The 20607-nt window shown below is 34.7% G+C and overlaps 1 protein-coding gene across 3 annotated transcripts in view; it reads right to left on the reverse strand.

Moving 5' to 3' along the window:
• Positions 1-6531: 6531 nt before the first annotated feature.
• LOC117113115 overlaps positions 6532-20607 on the reverse strand; it is a 28546-nt gene continuing 14470 nt past the window's right edge. For 2 of the 3 annotated variants that reach the window (XM_033256359.1, XM_033256358.1), the window contains exons 2-8: positions 18361-18523; positions 14809-15345; positions 13977-14021; positions 13578-13658; positions 12817-12915; positions 11408-11469; positions 6532-10808 (exon numbers count right to left, since the gene is read on the reverse strand). In XM_033256359.1, coding sequence (XP_033112250.1) covers positions 10803-10808; positions 11408-11469; positions 12817-12915; positions 13578-13658; positions 13977-14021; positions 14809-15345; positions 18361-18385 — 855 coding nt within the window. In that variant the 5' untranslated portion in view covers positions 18386-18523 and the 3' untranslated portion in view covers positions 6532-10802. The remainder of the gene's footprint in view (positions 10809-11407; positions 11470-12816; positions 12916-13577; positions 13659-13976; positions 14022-14808; positions 15346-18360; positions 18524-20607) is intronic. The other variant, XM_033256360.1, reaches the window with a different exon arrangement.

Consider the following 20607-nt stretch of genomic DNA (forward strand, 5'->3'; position numbering starts at 1 on the left):
GCGCCACCCCTGCAGCGCACAGACGAAGACATTACAAATTTTGGAGTACACTTGATTATAACGACTGGAAGTACCTCAGTAGGCAAAGTTAGGCCCACGGTTACTGTGCCCTACCATGCTAGCTGCCAACATTTTTTTTGTTTTCAAAGTAGACGAGAGACTGGCCAATGGCGGAAATCCAATATGACCAGGTGCACAAGATTTTAGCACATAAGGGCCCAAATATCAGGATTTTATGACTACATTTATTAGTTTTATTGCGTACATTCTAATAATCATCAAAAACGTAAAATAATCATCAAACACGTAGAACAATCACAGTTTCTACTCACATTGGACAGCACAATATACTACATTTTATTTTTATACATGCATTTTAATATATGCATACCTCTGCCCTGTGCCTGATGATGATGCAGGCCGTGTATGATGGACGATTACATTATTTTCCACCCTGTGCCTGGATACCGAACACTAAGCAGGCAGGCCATTCCATTATTTCCTTTATGCTCGGAGAGAGAATTTCCGTGACTTTGACCTTTGACACTTTTCCTCTTTCTTTGAATACATTATGTACTAATCCACTAAATTTTATGATGATCCATTCATTATTTTTTGCGTAATATTTCATAGAAAAATTATTTTATTAATCTTAGGTTCAATTATATTTTCTCAACTGTTTTATGTTATTTATTTAGAAACCAATAATGGAAAAAAGAAATAGAACTGAGGTTCTCGCAGATATGCCCATCTCCATTCGAGAAGAGATTGAACGGTGTATAAATGTGCATGTACATGGTGGAAGTAACTGGCAGAATTTCGCTGAGCATTTTAACATCAGAAAAGACATTATCCGTAACTGGGATAGCAGAAGTGATAAAGTGCTATCCTATAATGCATCGGGATATATGTTTGAGAACCTGATAGCCGAACAACCACAGCTGACGGTTAATGATCTGTGGCAAGTTTCCAAAGATAAAAACCGTAATGACGTTGTCTGGATTATTGACGAACATTATGACGACCACATGCTTTGTTAGCCTGTAGTTTTTGTATAGGGCCTATAAAAAATTATGCCTATATCGCAACAAGACCTACGTCAAAACATAAACATTCAGAAAAAAATAGTTGCATAATTTGTATCAGCCAATAATTCACTTTCAACTAATTTTTTTTAAAAATCCTTACAATTTTAGGGACGTTTAAACAATACGGGTTTCGGTCTGTTGCCACCTGGCCATAACCAGCCAATTGCCACCCGGCCTTTGGCCAGGGCCTTTGGAACCGAACCGGCCGCACTGGCTTTGGCCGGACCACTTTTTATGATATTATTTTTTGAGTAAATATATACGGATTCTTATCATGGTCATCACCATCATCACCGTCATTGTCATCTTATCATCACCATCAAAATTATCATCTCATCATCATAATTATTTCATATTTTTTCTAGGCACCGATGTAAACAAAGTTTCCATGGTAGGACTGGGCCCATTTAAAACTAAGGACCTTTTCATTAAAAAAAAGCTTGATCGCCCTTCAATCTTCGTGCTCTATTAGGTAGACCTGTATGTCTTCATCACTTGGTAGATTTGTCCATGGGGGTATACCAATTTCGTCTGTCTGCCATAAATAAACCAAGAATTAACCACAATTAAACTCGGTATAAAGCCTAGCAGAAGCGAACACATCACCTAATTTCTGGGAGATCTGCGGAGGCAGCTCAAAGGGTGGGGGAAGAGATGGACTTTTACAGATGGAGGGTCTACACCAATATCAGCCTCACTATGGTTGGTGCTCATAGTAAGAAGATGTATGATTACAGCACCTCGAGGTAGCCGGAATGGCCCTCTCAGGATTTTAATATAATTTTCTTTTCTACTCAATTTTTTCATAATTTTGAAATATTTAGGGGCAAGGGACGGCTTCCCCCTCCCTTGAATCTGCCACTGATCTGGTTAGTGAGCTTTCCTAACATATTTCATTTAATTTTGCTTCACAGTGATACCCATCTGCTATGACCTTGAAAATAAAACAGTGAAAACATGCACAATTATGAATTTGCAGAGATGGGTTAATTCCGCGGGAGATTCTTGCTGGCTTGCGATTTCAGGGAGACTCCCGGCAGTTCCGGGAGACTTGGGACCCCTGTAAAATAAGTTTAACAATTAAACTGATAGTACGCTTCTTCCTATGGAAGGGTCCCTCATGGACATTACACACATACACACACACACACACACACACACACATATATACACCTTTGCCTCTGTGACCAAGTCATCTATGGGGATCTCTTCTGCTGTGAACATAAAAAACGCATGCTCTTATCAAATAGTTATGACGCTCGACAGCGAGAGGTTGCAGGTTCGAGTCCCGCCAGAGGCATTTTATTACACAATTTCTTTATTCATTTATTTACAGGACTACATTCGTTGAGAGCTATGCTACACGATGTATTATTATGTCCTTTATTTACCTTTCTTTGATGATTTATATGTAATTTAACAGTGTTAACGGCTATCTTGACTTATATTATGTGCAACCGTTTGTATCTAGCCGTAACTAGCGTGTAATGGAGTGTATCTGGTGGTATTTGAATCTGTTCAACCATGAAGCCTCCGTGCTCTAATGGTTATGACGCTCGCCTTGACAGCGAGAGGTCGCAGGTTCGAGTCCCGCCAGAGGCATTTTATCACACAATTACTTTATTCATTTATTTACAGGACTATGTCAGGACTATTTACAGGACTATGTCCTTATTATTATAAATATATTATTTACCTTTCTTTGATGATTTATATATAATTTAACAGTGTTAACGGCTATCTTGCGAAAGAAATTGATTGCATTTAGAGCCTGAAAGAAATTGATTGCATGCAGAGCCTGTTGAAACGTGCCTCATGGTATGATAGATGAAAGAAATAGTCGGAGGCTTGGATGAAACAAAACGTGTCTTTAATTATCAAGCTTTCGAGCTTACGCTCTTTATCATGGATCTAAGGTACAAAAACATCCATAAAACAGTACAAAATCGTCTTAAAATATAAAAACTACTTATTAAAATAATTTACATTAAAAATACCTGCGATTAAATTAAATCAAATTAGTATACCATGCACAGTAATTTCCGTTTATTTCGTACTCTGATTTATTTTATAAAATATATCTTATATGTATTTAAAAAAAATGGTTATATATATTTTTATTTATTGTGAAACTTACTGAGATGAAGCATATATCTTGATTTGACTTAAATTAATATGAATTGCAAAATTAGGCTACCTCTAATAGACCGCTCAGCCCCTGTCCCTTGTAAATTATTGCTAAGGTCATTGTGAGACAAGCACGTATTCCTAGTTCTTTTTGCCTGTCAGTTGTTGAGCTTGGTAGTACGCTCCGGAAAGAGGTACATTGTCCCGCCAACCTCGCAAACGATGCCAGAAATTAGTTTGTTCGACAGTATTCATTCAACTGTCTCGTAAGCATATTTTCATACGTTAGTCTAGGAGCGGATTTATAGAGGGGAACGGGGGAACACTCCCTCTCGGCTTTGCCACCCTCGGTTTTTTATTTCAACAAAAAAAAAAAACTGTTACAATATTTTTTAACAGCATAAACTATGCAGAGTTAGGCCCTATATACCATTATTGAGTAAGCCTAATTCAATATCACAGGGATTTTTTAATAGAATGCGCAACAGCGTACTTCTGGGCAGGCGATAAGATTTGTTTTTATGACGGCCCCGGGCCCCGTTCCTACAACGACTCTCATTTTGCTCTATTGAGAAATCCGTTCCCCTCTTTTCAAAATTCCTGGATCCGCTTTTGTTGTGCTTTCTCGCAATATATACTTGTAGCAACTCAGCATTTCAACATTTATATTATGTAAACACTACATTATAATTCTATAACCTGATAATGAATATCATGGTGCAATAAACCGTATATGGCCTGGCCTGTATTATAGGCGTAACTTAGCTTCCCCAACCCTCAATGACATAAGAGTCACATAATTATAAATGCGTGACACTGAGTAGCCCCAGTGTCGTGATCATCAACAGGTATCCCCCAATTCAATTATTACAAGTGTTACACTATAAAGGCAAGAGGTATCTAGTTAAGAAAAGTGTGTTTCAACTAGTGATTTTCCTTCAGGTTATTGCACTACATAGCGTTAAGTAGGTCTACATTAATATTTATACGCATCAGCCTTTGTGTTATCTTAACCATCATACACACTAATATACCTATAGCAGGTGGAAATGATAGACTAAGGAACGGTATTCTTTTCTTTTTTTTCCCCTAAGAAATCTATCAATCAATCAATCAATCAATCAATCAAAACAATCAATCAGTTTTAATCAATCAATCAATCAATAATGATGGCTTAGTTAATATATCTAGGCCCTATGCATTTTAAAATTCTAAAAATGTTTGATTGATTGATTGATTATATTAATTAGATATATTAACTAGATTATATTAACTAGATATATTAACTAAGATATATTAACAAAAATGTTTGTTTGATTGATTGATTTATTATATTAACTAGATGTATTAACTAAGCCATCATAATATCTAGGCCCTATGCATTTTAAAATTCTAAAAAGGTTTGATTGATTGATTGATTGATTGATTATATTAACTAGATATATTAACTAGATTATATTAACTAGATATATTAACTAAGATAAATGTTTGATTGATTGATTATATTAACTAGATATATTAACTAAACCATCATTATTGATTGATTGATTGATTAAAACTGATTGATTGATTGATTTGATAATTTCCTTAAATTACATAAGAAGACTGACTGCTGTTTATACTGTAAATAGCATTCGACATGCAAGTCATGTTTATGCCTGCAGACAATACAATCATGCAACTAGCCATGCTGCCTATATTTGAAAGAGACATTTACAACAGTCTTATACGAATTCCTAAATGTGATTGGATGTTATTTTTTGTACGGATTGGATTAGGACAGTAACATCCATAATTTAATAAGTAATGTACTACTCGATATTGATATTGACGTTACTCACCCAAAGCTATCCCCTATCTGTTCACACCCTATTCATTGCTCATTGAAAACGAGAATGAACAGCAGTAAACAAATCGGTTTGCATTTAATTATTCAAAATAGCCTAAGCTGGTTCCAATTTAGTGTTTGGCTGAAGTATTCGGTAGTTCAGTACTGCATGAGTGTTGCAGAAAAGAATCTAAATTAAAATTCACAGCCATAGTGGCGGATACAGAATTTTGTTGGTGGCGAGAGTGGCATTCGAGGACCGAAGGGGAGTTCAAGAGAAGAATGTTTTGGGGTTCCCTTGTATGTGTCCAGTGGGCTATAAACAAACACCCCGCATAAAGTCGAAAGTATTTTAGAGGAAACAGTAGGTCTGTGGATATTGACTTACATATTATTCGACTTCAACTTCAATCCATTTGAAATCAATCTTCGATCATTTTGAAATAGTTGCAGGTATTTAATATCTAAGTAATACATCTAATTTATGAATTTGTATTTTTCCCTCTTTTGCGCCCCCCACCCACCACCCAGTTGTGGCAAGGGGATATCCCTTCCCCAAGAAAAAAAGAAGAAAAACCACAATTGTCGTCGAGATAAAAAATTATATGTATTTTCTACATATTAGGAGATAAAATCGATTAAATAAGCCGCTGAAACCCCTAACTCGTCATATTTTTAGGTGCTCCGCCTCTGGACCACTTTCGAAACATTTCAATCGACGCCCGACCACGCAAACTTTGCTCTCGTCAGGGACCTCCCCCCCACCCCCTAAAAAAATGATACCATGCCTCCCATTTTCTCCCCAGATTTCAGGCGCTGGCGCCGCTACTGCCCCCACCCCAACCACCTCTCTTTCTATCCCTATTCCGCAGGCCTCCTGATTAGCTGTTCTCGTGCATGTTAAAAGCATTAGTGACCGCGAAAACAAAGAGGCTAAAATGATCATTTATTTTTTATTGCCGTGACATCATCCTCATCCTCATCATCATCATCATCCTCATCCTCATCATCATCATCATCACTATCACCATTTTAATAATCATATTAACAAATAATAAAATTAATAACAATAATAAAAAATAAATAATTATGATGAACCAATGTGTCCAGAATACTGAAATCTTATTTAATGTCCTCTTCAAATTACATAGATTTACTTAAAGAATTGATTATTTAGGAATTTAAATAGCAACAACAGTAAAAACAGACATGCCTATGCTAAAACTGTGACATCATCTGGAAAGGAGTTTGATATACTCTTTTTTCGTTGCCAGTGTATGATACCGGTAGGTTACTAAACTTCCAATAATATTTTACATAGCGTATCTACAATTGATTAAGATATTTTAATGGAACTCAAAGAGAATCATCCACGATCACCGTACAAAGGAGTACGCATAATACTCCCTTTCCCTCAATCATACATCAGCAAATTAACTATCAACACAGGAATAAACAAAATCTACACAATATGCATACCATAGAAATTTTATTCACTATGCCTAATATCTAAAAAAGCTGCGTAATGCATAAAATGATAAATATCTTTAACTTAACCAGTAGGCTAATATGATGAAAGTACCAAGATTTTAAATTGAATACGGTATAATACACAATAAGTGTACAGAAGGCCTGCTTACGCATTTACTCTCCCCGTGTCTGTGATTGTTTGGAGTAGATAACAATGGTGATGGTAGTTAGTGATGGTGATGATAATAATGATGGTAGTGCTGACGATGGTGATGATGATGATGAGGTTGATGATGAGGCAGTGTTGAGTTAATTGCCATATTACATTGACACTCGGAAATCAGAGTCAGTCAATTATATTCTTCCATGTTCAGTCCGGAGTTTTTTCATTTTATGATCCACCGAAGGTCGCTCACCTCATGCAGTTAAAATGGAACATTTGTTGTCAAAGGTTGTTCATTAAACTTTGGAAACTTGCTTCTTCGAAACGGGTGTCTATAAAACGAAGACCGAAGTCCCAAAAACGAAGACCCCTATTTTTTCTCTTTTATTTTGATGATAATACACCAGGCTGTCACAAAATCAAAATTACGAATTTTTTTGGGCGTCTGTTTGTGAAATTTTCAAGGGTCTTCATTTTATAGACACCCTACATGGGTGTCTACAAAACGAAGACGAAAGACCCAAACAACGAAGACCTCCAATTATTTCTCATAGATTTATTTAGATATTGAAATATCAACAAATGTAAAACTATAAATATGGTAAACCAGTGACATCAGCCGGAAAGGAGGCGATATCCTTTTTTCATTTATTTATTTATTTACATTTATTTACCCAGGGTAGCCCAAACAGTTAAAACACTGATTTCCATTGGGGCCCTGCATTTAAAGCACATGGTCGTAACTGGTTATATTTTCTTAATTAGTGCCTCGTACAATTTGTATTTAAATATGTTTAGAGAAGTCGCAGTTCTCAAATCAATATCTAAGTCATTCCATATATTCGCCCCGGTCACCTTAAAACTCGTGGAATAACTTTCGCTTTTCGAAAAAGGAACCTTCAACTTCATAATAGTTGACTGTCTCGTTTCAAGAGCTTGCAATAACGGTGTGAAAAGGTTTATCATGTATAAAGGTGTCAATTGTTTAATAAATGTATCAACAAGTATAGCTTTTTATACGTAACCCTTTCAGAAAACGAAAGCCAACTGAGTTGTGCAAACATATCTGCAGATGGGGTAAGAAAATCACACCTTAAAACCATCCTAGCTGCTCTTTTTATACACTTGTTAAGTAAGTTATTGTGGAATATGTAACGACCTCCACATACAGTGCAGCAATAGTCCAAAGATGGCCTAACTAAGCTTACGAACAGGGTGTTTAGGCTTCTTTGGGGACACAATTACCTATTCTAATTAACATAGTACCCAGTTTGGATGAAACTGTTTTCTTGACAAATTCAACATGTAGTGTCCAACTCAAAAGTTTCGTCAATGATGACACCAAGACACTTAATGATTTCGTTCTAACAATTACAGTATGGGCAAGAGTGACATTAAAGTCTACGTTGGAAATTTTCTTTTTGGATCCAACGAGCATGGATTTAGTCTTGTTTAAATTAATTGTAAGTTTGTTTCTAATGGCCCAATCGTTAACTATTTCCAATGCTACATTTAATTTATTTTCAATATCCTTAACACTGGAGGAGCAACAGGTTAACGTTAAGTCAACAGCATACATAAATAGTTTACTTTTTAGAGAGATACAAGGTGGCAAATCACTGGTATAAATAATAAATAAAAGTGGTCCCAAAATAGATCCTTGTGGCACGCCAGTGTTTAATAGCAAAGATGTTGACAATTTCCCACCAATATTAACAAGCTTCAACATTTTTACACTAACGCCATCCGGACCAGTTGCTTTGCTAGCCGACATTGATGTGATTTGTTTTCGAACAAAATCTTCCGTGATATTAGGCAGAGTACATGACTGAATTGGTTCAGAAAAAGATAAATTGACATTGTCCATTTCGAATTCGCGCGTGACGTCGTCACTACTTGCCATACGTCCTCCAATTGTGGAGAAATGTTCATTAAATATATCAGCAATTTCGGCTTGATATTTAACATTTTTTCCATTTTTGGAAGTGATAGAATTTGGAACTGATTTCGGTTTATTCGGAAGAGCCTCTTTTAACTTTTCATCACCTTTGATGCATTACCTTTGATGCTTCAATGGATGATGTGAAATATTCGTTTTTCTTTTTACGGATGCTGTTAGTTACGATATTCCGTAGTCTTTTGTATGCGTCCCAATCGTTTTGAGAATTAAATTGTTTTGCAATTTCATGAGTGCGATCGCGTTGACGCATAAGTCGGGTAATTTCAACATCAAGCCAATGTAAAGAGGTACTTCGAACGCGTTTGGATTTTATCGGAACGTGATGGTTAATGACACCCATAGATAGAGAGTGCCATAGACTCTATGCCTCCTCAACCCTGTGACAGGTTAGAACATTTTCCCATGACATTCAGGGGATCGCGTTGGAAAGTTTCATTATCTAAGTTGTTAAAACATCTAAAATTAACATAACGACTAATGAGTACAGGTAAGACACCACATTCAAGTATTACCTCAGGCTTCGAGCTAACAATAAGATCGATCGTGGTTTGGATGGAATTAGTGACGCGGGTTAGGTCGTGTATGAGTTGCGTCATTTGAAACAAATAGAAGCATGTGGATGAAAGATTGGTACTATTTTTGTCGTCTGATATATCATTGTTAAAATCACCAAGTACAATTATTTGTTTGCATTCACAAGACGCTTTTTTCGATAATTTCATTCAATTTGTCAATAAAGGCAATCGAACTTGAGGGCGGTCTATAAATAGAACAGATAAGTATAGGCCGCCTTTTTTGCATTTAATTTCAACCCGGATGCATTCGACATCATCTGTTTCTAAGTTTTCTCGACGACTAAAAGTCAGGCCCTCCCCCGTGGCGATTTATATCTTTCCTTACAAGGGAATATTCAGGAAGATTAATATCGTCGTTCGCTGAGATTGATGAGTCACAAAACGTTTCATTTAAAAAGATGACATCAAATGGATTTTTGGATAACAATATTCTAAAGTGATCAATTTTATTAATTATACTCCTCACAATAATGTGAGCAAAGGAAAAGCAACCTTGACTTTGGTTATGAATAATACCATCAGTCAGGAGGACATTGGACTCTTGTGTTCTCATGGATCCCTGTGATCCAGTAGGTTGAGCAGGTTTCTGACATTGCCAGTGTACAATGTCGTTAAGTTACTGAAATTTGTGTAAGTCTTTATGCAAGTACACATACAGTTGATTAAAATTTTTGTGTCTACTGCCCGCTTCTGGCAAGTATAGACACTCTGCTAGCATCCTGTGAGTTGTAAGAGTAAATCCGGTTGGAGGAATAATGGGATGGAGAAATAATGGTGGCGGCGGCATGGTGATGATGATTATGATGTTGGACAGCCGGGATTTTATTTTACTCTATATCCTAGGGCAACTGTCTTCTCTAAATCCATGCAAAACATACTAAAGTGTATGTTTTGTATATTAGCAAATAAAACGAAGACTATTACATAACTATTTGACTATATACTACTTGCTGAAAGTGTTCGGTACAACATTTTAAAATATGACAAATTAATAATTTTACACTGAATTGTAGTTTTTCTTATGGTTCACTGATTCTGCTCCCTAACAGGCGCTCTTGTGCAACCGCGAGGAAATGGCTCTACATAAATGACGCTACATAAATGACGATTAGGCCTATTATTACTAAGTAGCATTAAGAAATTTGTTAAAAATATTAGGAACATTTACTATAAAATTACGATATCGCTAATAGCTTTCAAATTATTGAAAAGCATTTTAAAATCATTTTAATTATGTCCAACATTGACATCAATGTAGTAAAATAATGAAAACTATTTACATACAGTCTATAGCCACAATGAAAATATGCAAACATTTTCATCTAAGCTTCATTATTTTCTTCTCAATCACATCTTAATTTAACCAACGGACATTCAAATCATAAAAACTCCTGTATGTACATTCTATAGCTACAATGAAAATACAATGCAAACATTTTCTAAGCTTATTTTCTTCTCTATCACATCTTATATACCGTACCTGAACCAACGGACATCAATGTATTCAAATCATGAAAACTACAGTAGGCCTATGTACATTCTATAGCTACTGTGACAATACATTTTCTAAGCTTCATCATTTTCTTCTCAATCACATCTGAAAAGTAGAGCAAAGTACAAAAATATAATATAATGTTTAAATACTGTATAAATAAATAAAAAGAAAACAATATCTCTCCATGGCACGAAACATGATTTAAAATTAGGCCTTTGCCTATGTTATGGTGGTTGTTGACCAATCAGAATTACACGCATATATCAAACGAACATTGGGATACAGATTCGAATACTCGTAATATAAATGTTTTATCCTTCCCAGAGAATTAAATGGCGGTGATTGTTAAAATCGTTCACAAAACCTGATCCCAAACATATAATACGTATTTTAAATTTTTTTTTACTTATACGTATACGAATAAATTAGCATTTCCATTAGCACGTTATATTTTAATTTAACGTTCGATGTTTTCTCGTCATTTAACAATTTTAAATTGGCTGATAATCAATTAGAATATTTTTATAATTTCATTAAAATTCGCGAAAAATTATTTTAAAATCTGTCTAATATTTAGAGTAATAAATTATTTGACCAATTCTCTGAATTAAACTCAATTGCTATGGGTGTTTTACCACATAGGCCTACTCTTCTACAAATATACTATTTTTCTAATTATGAAAAATATACAATATTCAAACCCTTGATTCTGTTGTTTGATCGGAGCTTGATGCTTGAGCTCCACCATATTTTGCAACTTGCTCTTTGAAGAGAGAAAATTATGTAAAAATTGATGATCTTTAAATTACACAACATTAAGCTTTGAAGCAAACAACTATGGAATATGGCATAAACATATACATAAAATTAATAATAATAATAATAATAATAATAATAATAATAACAATAATAATAATAATAATAATAATAATAATAATAATAATAATAATAATATAATAATAATAATAATAATAATAATAATAACAATGCCTATTGCTCGAATAGGAACATACTGCATTTGAATACTATATATGGAAATTGGCATGTGGGCAAACTAGAAAATTTAAGCTAGAAAAGCATATAGGTCGCAGCTTGGATATCATACTAAATAATATTTAAATTAGGTTTAACTGGTTCCGCCTGTTGCTACATGGCCATTACCACCAGTGGTGTAACGATGGGGTCGGGGGCACAGTGTATTTCTGAAACTGGGGGAGGGGGCCTTTTTGAGTCCTAGTCACCAATTCCATCGTGGGATTTTAGATGTGCATTGTTATTCTAAATATTTTTAACGACGAATAAAGGATATAATATGGATCCAGAAAATTGAGGCCAGGGAGTTACTTTCACAGTTGAGCTGAGGTAAGAAAATTTATGAATAGGCCTATGACACCTTTAGATGGCCGAAAATGGAACTTCACAGATATAAAATTGTGAATATATTTTGTTTTATCTCCAGTTAAAAAATATTTTGACAAATTTAGTGTTGCCCCCGGGCCGGCAGCTCCCCGCCTCCCTCACTCATTATTCCGCCAAGGGATATAATATGATATGTCCTACAGTCGATTTCAGACGCACATTATGATGTTGCCTTTGTGGGGCTGAGATAAGAAAATGTTATTATGTCACGTCTAGATGGCCGGAAATTGCACTCACAATCTTAAAATTGTGAATGTAATTTTATTTTTATCTCCATTTTTAATTTTTTTTTTTTTTTTTTACAAACTTAGTGGGGTCCCGGGCCCGAGATATATGCCCTACAGTCGATTTCAGAGACACATTATGGTGTTATTTTCAACAAAGTCCTTTTTGGTCAGGATGCTACATCGAGGAACCTATGGGTAAGGCCCCTTCGGGGCCCCTAGAATTCGGGGCCATGCGGACCACCGCATGAGAGCGCATAGGCGTTACGCCACTGATTACCACCTGGCCCTTTGCCATCCAGCATTTCGCCAGCCACCTAGGCTGGTTACCATTCGGCCTTTTGTTAGCAACTAGGCCCGGTGCTACCCGGCCTCTTGCCACCTGGCTATTTGACATCCGAGGCCCGTTGTTTATACCGTTCAGTTAAAGCATGAACTTTTTGATTTTTAACTAAAATTTCTCAAACCTTGACGTTGCACTGATATTTTGGTATGCGGCTGTACTAATTCATTGGCAAAGTTTGCACGGCTTTCTCTGTCAATTCGCATGCGTGAAATGTTAACATCTGCAAAAACAAATTGTATAAACATTTCATTAGGTATAGGCCTAAACATACAAAAATAAAACATAATAAAAATAAATGATAAACAAATGATATGAGCAGGTCGTTAAAACTAGTTTATCAATACTTGTTAAAACATGATTACATTATGATCAATTGACGTCACCTGTCAATCATAGGCCTATATGTATGTTTTTAAAACTATACTATCTGTGTTGAACTGAGATAGAAGCGAGTCCACCCCAAATTTTCAGTCCCAAATGTGCTCTAGAATTGGATTGTTAAAACATGATTACATTATGATCAAAATGTGCTCGATAGAACCGAGTCCACCCCACATTTTCAGTCCCAAACGTGCTCTAGAATTGGAGGGCGAGCTGTAATTCTGTTTTTAATAGACAATTAAATCAATGACTTTTAATTATATCTAAACTGGCTGGTAGGCCTAGTCAGTTTAATGATTTTTATTAGTTAAATATATGCAATCAGCAAAAAATTTAAAACAAATTTATGTATTATTGGAAGTAAAGTTAATGAGTTATTAAATAAATTATCTATTGTTTTTTTATATTGTACTAGAAACGGCATAGAACTCAATTTTAAATTTCTTTGAAATCATTAGGCCCTATATTAAACTAAAAATAATAGTAAAATTCAAAATTTACTTCGTGGTGTCGTTGAAAATGTAATCGAGCTATTCTGCATCACTTCCAGCGCCGATATGTTTAATGACTGTATTCCAGAGGCTTAAACACACACACAAAATATATGAAGGTTTACTCATGTGATAGCAATTTGATTCTACAAAGCATGTTTGTATTGCCCTGTTTCAAATACTATGAGAGGTGCTATTTCCTAAGGCATGCGACAGTTATTTCTATTAATATAATTATTATTATGTAAATTTTATTCAGGGCAAGTAAACTAAATAAATAACTCATAGATTAGACCTATGCCTATATTTCACATGTCAAATGAATAATGTGCATCGGAGACAAACATTATACAGCTGACGTATTTCGTATTCATTAAATAATGCTAAAAATTCAGAATGAAATACTTACGGAATGACTGACTAACGTCAACGGATTCTTGTATGTATCTATCATCTGGAAAGAATTTTATTTTTCAAACAATAATTTATACAAAAACAAAAGGAGGATGATGATGACAACATATTGCTGAATAATATCAAAATATCATCACAATTCAAAGATGAATATAATAAGCATTATAATCGAATTTGTGTGTGTTAGGTTACTATATAGAATTGAGAGGTTAAATCGCCTCAGTTCACAACATATTTGTCAGTTTTTTGCGATAGGAACTGTGGCTCCGAGTTTTCCCATTTTCATTTTTTTTTAAATATATATTTTATGGTGGGTGATAGGCCTATTATTAGGCATCTTCAATGAAAATTTAAGAAGCATAAAGTTGGTAAATCAATGCCAGTGCTAATAATAGTTTATCAATCCATATAATTAAAAAAATACTAAGATAAATTTTCATTTTGTCCAAGAAACGACTATGGGGGAATCCGGGTAGGGGGCAATGCGACGTGCAAAGCACAGTGCCGGGGGAGGGGGAAGGACCGAGGGTAAGATTTATGTTCAGAAATACTTGACCACAGACACTTCGATATTAAATCGAAAGTTTGCTTGTTGGAATAAGACTACCGTGATCCCAATCTCTTTCCTTCTCTTCTCTCTTTTTTTCTATTCTTTTTCAGGGCACAGTCCCTTTCTCCCTGGACCCGCCTCTGCTTCAAATTTCCAAGTGATGAGCAAGCTAGTAATCTGAATATACTCAATGTTAATTTTGTTCAATGTGTTGTGTGACCATTACCGTTGTTTTGATTTTCTTATTAAGAATTCTATATTAAGAATGCATACTCACGTCTTTCCTCCTGTTCAAAATACTTCTTAGAATCATGTACTATTTCCAGAAACGCTTGTATGACTATAGGAGAACCAAATTGTTCATTCCTAAAATCGTCAACTACTTGAGCCTCACCACCTAACTTAATGATGTTTTCCTTCAATTTATCCATAATATCCTTGAAGTCGTCATACTTCAAATTCTCAGAGGGTAGATGAAATAGTCTGTTGCGCATATTCTTAATATTTGTAGCAGCTTTGAACATCTCATCGCTCTCTCCCTCTCCCCACCCTTCCCATGTCGTGTTCTTGTCATGTACATAACGTAAAGCAGCATGTAAATCTGTGATGTCGAAATTTTTTATGACGGATGGTTCGATTAGATATTCGAACTTTTCTCTTCTTTCCTCTTTTATACTTTTATAGTAGTCCAAAAGATTATTATCGTGATGCTTTAAGTAGTTGTCAAGTAAACGTCGCAAACACTTTTTTCCTTCAGAATTCAAAGCAGTTACTACTCGAAGAAAATTTTTCTTCTCTTCCATGTCAGACATTCCTATTAAAAGTCATAGCAATAGCAGAAATAAAGAAATCCGAATAAACAATGGTATATTATACTATTTCTAACATTTGCGTATTTTGTTTATATTATTTATATGTACAGTAATACGCAGCATACTATGATTTAAAGCAGACTTTCTATGGCATAGACAGCAACAGATGCCGTGTCCCGCGTTCGGAGGGCCGGTTGGGGGATCTATTTTTCACACCCATAGATTCCTCTTCTTTAAACGTTCAAAATGTGTTTGTATATATTTATAGCATAGAGTTTTTCTATTAAATTATGATATCATGAAACAAATGAAGCTTGTAGTTGTGAATGAAAACAGTATTTGGAGCTCGGTTGGAATGATACCAAATTGTATCGACACAGGGAGTTGAAACGATACCAAAATTGTAAAGATACAGAGAGTTTAAATGATTCCGAATTAGTAACGATATTGGAATTGTATTGAGATACCGATCGTGTAACGGATTGGTCGAGTGAGAATCGGAATTTGTGGGGGGAAACGGAACGGAATAAGAGCAATGAAGCCGATTGTGGAAACGGAGGGTTTTATGGGTACAAGTTAACGGTCCGACAGCAAGTTCACATTATTGAACTTTATTGACAGCCCATTGGCTGATGAAGTGCCTGCAATTTTGGATAATTAATATTTTTTTTAGTTAAGAGTAGTTAAGGTTTGTAAAGCTTGTTAGAGCCGATTGATTTGGTTATTAACATTATTAATACCTGGAATTTGTTGTTGTTCGCTCGCTTCACACAGTCTGATTTTTCCTGTTCATGAACATTGTGACAATTCATCGTATTAAAATCAGAAAGTAACCAGATCCTTGCTACAATGTCTATATTAATGAATAGGACTGATTAGGTGTGGTTAACCCCAGCTTTCAAGCCAATAATAATAATAATAATAAATAATAATAATAATAATAATAATAATAATAATAATAATAATAATAATAATAATAATAATAATAATAATAATAATAATAATAATAATAATAATAATTTATTTGGAATGACACTTTTGTAACAGCGGCACACAACCCCGTGTGCATCCAATAAAAAACATAGACAAAATAAATGAAATTGAAACAAAATAAAGTAATTAACATTAAATGAATTCTTGCGAGATACCATTCAGACAACCCAAACAAAGACCTGATGAATAAAAGGCGGCTGAGGCATGCAATTCGAAATGCCGAGAACCCCCGCCCCCAACCACTCACTGTCTACCCTCCGAGAACCATCCACATTGTGCATCGCAAGAACTCATCCAGTGTTACAACGCCAAGTGACATTTTAAACTAAAAAATAAAAAAATAAATAATAACTAAATAAATAAATAAAAATAAATGATAAGCAAACAGTAAACAATCATGGGAAAACAAAATTAAATACGGAATATAAATTGTATAAAAACAGAAGCTCTGTCAAACAACAACAATGTAGCTCAATTGTGCATTAAATCAACATTAAAGAAAATTTAGATTGATCGCTGTACATCATTTCTAAGGTTCCATGCCTTCTAAACATAAGTCTAACAGATTATATCAAATACTTTAGCAATTTTAACAGTATTATCTAAAAATTCGTAATCTTATATTCCTTCCAAAACTAAGTGTAATTTAATATCAACGTCATTAAAGATAAAATATTCCTGGTGTACGGTAAGAACGGCCCCGGTAAAAACGGCGCAGGAAAAAATTCCCCCGGAAAAATGGCCCCTGTAAAATTGGCCCCAAATGACAGGTAGGTAAAATGGCCCCAATAATAAAATTCCGTATTAAAACTGATTTTTTTTTAATCATTACATCTTTTTTAACTGAAATAATTTAGTTTTTAAAAGGAATCCAACATCAAATAAATTGCCATTTACATTTTACTTTTTGCAGGAATTACATATTCACTGATAAAATATTCAAAGATAAAAAAGCCATGAATAACACTTTTTATTTTTTTTCCATTTAAATGTTAAAAAAAATAGCAACAAAATAATTAATAAATCAACATAAATCATGTATTTATTAATACTAAAATAATTTATTTGTTGTCAATTTCACGGAAGCGGAATCACAATTTTCCAGAAATTCAATCCGGGTATTGGTAAACCCACAAACAATGGGTTGATATGAACATCAAATTATATTTTAAAAAAAAAGAGAGAGTTCTACAATCATAATTAAAGGGTTTGGGTGGGGTTCGCGGTGTGTTTGGAGGTTTGTGGTGTATTTGCAAGTATTTTTTCACACAAAAATAATCAACATTTTAACCAAAAAATAGGTTCTTATGAATATTTAATTTTCTTATTGATATACCAAGTGAGTCAATCACAATTGAATTGTTTGGTTTTCTACAGTGTGTTTTGGGAGGCTTGTAGGATTTAGCGATACCATTTAATCCTACCATAATTACCCTACCCTCACAATTACACACCATTTTAATTCTTCATCTAGTTCCAATATGATGAAGAAAAATATTTTTCATTTTAGTTGAACCAATTTGTAAAATGGTAAAGTTACATTACAACGTTTCGACCACTATCAGTGAACCTTGTCAATATGAGGCGAAAATTGTAAATTTATTATTTTATTTATTTATTATTTGTTATATAGGTAAAACCGAGCGACCAGTTAAAACGCGTATCAAAGAACACCAATCTGATGTCAATAACAACACGGGAGGTGTTCGAACAAGAGCTACAAGAACATCTACTGCCAACACTGTACACAAATCAGCCATCACCGATCTTGTCACTCAACATGACCACATACCAAACTGGGAAGTAAATGTTCTCGGCCGAGAGTCTCTATGGCAACCACGCAAAATCAAAGTAGCTATTCACATCAGACGCAACACAAACCACATGAATAGAGAATTAAGCATATGAACTTTCCAAAATTTATAATTAAATATGAATTGTTCCATAACGGGTCCAGTCTCCCCCTCCCCACCAACCCACTACATGATTGTATGGTAATTATGCACTTAGTTATAATGACTTACCGGTACTTGAATCTGTTGTTGACATTTTAGTCTGGTTGGTTTAGGTAAAAGTCATCAACAAAAATAACACAATTATTTGGTATCAATCGATGCGCACGAGTGTCCTCTGAAATATGGTGAAAACTTTGATTTTTCACAGATACGATAATTTTCAAGCGTAAACCTACATAATTTGAGAAAAAAAAATTAAAGGCCTGTAAGCCAGGAATATATATGAGCTATTTATGAGAGCCAAGAGGAATACGGTATATTCCCCATGGGAGTTCAAGAGAAGGGGTATGATGGGAAGGGAGGGGAATAGGCCTCAGGATTTGGAACATTCTAGCATGTATACATGGTAAATTTCATTTGGGTTGGTTTGGTTGGTCATTTAAAAGGGTTTGCTCAAAGGAGATTCGTAGTAATGGCGGGAAAGATGGGCAGGGGGACCAGGGCTGGTCCCTGCCGTGGAGAAAAAAAACTTTGTAAGTTTTACAAAATATTCAACTCTAAAATCATTTAAGTAAGCCTTTCAAATCCCTAAATTGTCGGAGTTTTCAGTGATTTTCCCCTAGACCCACTCGGGGAGGGGGTTTTTGGATTCTCCTGGCCCCGCCGATTGCGTCTGAGCATGGTCTGAGTAACAAGCAATACAACCTGATTCGTCTGCAATGCAATCGGCCAAGTTGAACCAGGTTCAACCCTCCGACAGCTGTCGGCGACTGTCGCCGATAGGGTGAACGATTGCATGGAAAACGCGCTTAAGTGGGCGAGGCCAGCGGCGGCCAAGAAAAAGGTTTTAGAGAGGAGAGATCCCATTTTAGTCAAATTTCAATGTTTTTGCATGTCAGACGAAACCAAGCATAGGGTAGGCCTAATTCTATTTAAAGCATTGGCGCCTACAAAATTTGTCGTCTTTGAGAAAACGTCTGAAGACTTGAAATCAATTAGGGGTAGGCGTAGATTTATTTAGATATCCAGGGAATCTTTTCCCCATGAAGGGGTTCAGGTGAAGGATACAATCGAATTTTTTGTAGTCTCTAAAACCGAGACATTTTCATCTAAAACATAGTCAATATTCAAGTCCACCGATTAACATAATTACTGTGTTCTCTTTAAGTACCGTAACTTTCTCAGCAAGCAAATCAACAATATTTACTGAAGTATTTATGCTTGGCATTTTTAAAGGCCGATATATACAACACACTGTTTGTTTTGACGGTTATTTACAGGTTCAATATCATTTAAAAAGGTCGATTCTTTCATTATGAGGTAAACTATCCCTTATAAAAACTAACACCACCACCATTTTAGTTTTGACGATCTTTACGAATCAGTTTGTAATATTCCTTAAATTCAATAATTGCTATGCTCAAATTAATAATTTGTATGTTACTGCAGAGGTTATTGTATTGTAACATATTTAACATGGACGGCATTTTTCATGCAGAGCATGTTTTTACAAATGGTCCAATTAAAGAAAAACATATATAATTTCATTTATTTTTTGTCATTTTCAGGGGACAATCTGTAACGTCACCGTCCTACTAAATCTATCGGTAGGTTATTCAACATAACAAAACATCATCTTTAATTTACGTCGTGTATTATTTTTTATGTGTAACTATAGTCATATCATCATCATTTTTAAATAAACTGCATAGAAATCACTATATATTCAGAAAATTTTTATTCGAAGGCAAATTTTCAGTTGGGTTTGCCAAACCGTGGTCTTTGGTCTTTAATTTCTACTCTAACCATGGTATTTAAATTACTCTATTTAGAAAGAAATTAAGATATTAGTCCAGTCCGAAATGTAGCAATATCAGAGGTTGCATTTTTTTTTTTGCTATATTTAAAAAAAATTGGATATGATGTAGAGTAGACATTGATAAATCAAAAAAGTATGTGCAACATTTTTTTTTCATACGTAAGGGGGGTTGCCAGCAGTTTCAAAATGGCCGCCATTTTTCCTAAAATTGCCACTAATATTGTAAGTTTACGTCATTAAAATGCAGCATTCAATTGGAAATTCACTCATAACAATGACAACAACAGTTAACTAAATATTGTACACATTTTTGAGCTATTACAATTTAAAATGGCTGCCATTTCCATTATTTTAGCTTTTTAGCATATATATTAATATAATAATAACCGACCTGTACTGTAAAACAAAAACGTGTGATAGAGCTAGTTATATGCAATTGCCATATGCTGTTAATGGTTATTACCATAATATATCTGTGATATATATATATATATATA

The sequence above is a fragment of the Anneissia japonica genome, unplaced genomic scaffold (assembly GCF_011630105.1).
Source record: "Anneissia japonica isolate Jap-2015-1 unplaced genomic scaffold, ASM1163010v1 scaffold1812_len1207588_cov181, whole genome shotgun sequence".
Taxonomy (NCBI): Eukaryota; Metazoa; Echinodermata; class Crinoidea; order Comatulida; family Comatulidae; genus Anneissia; species Anneissia japonica.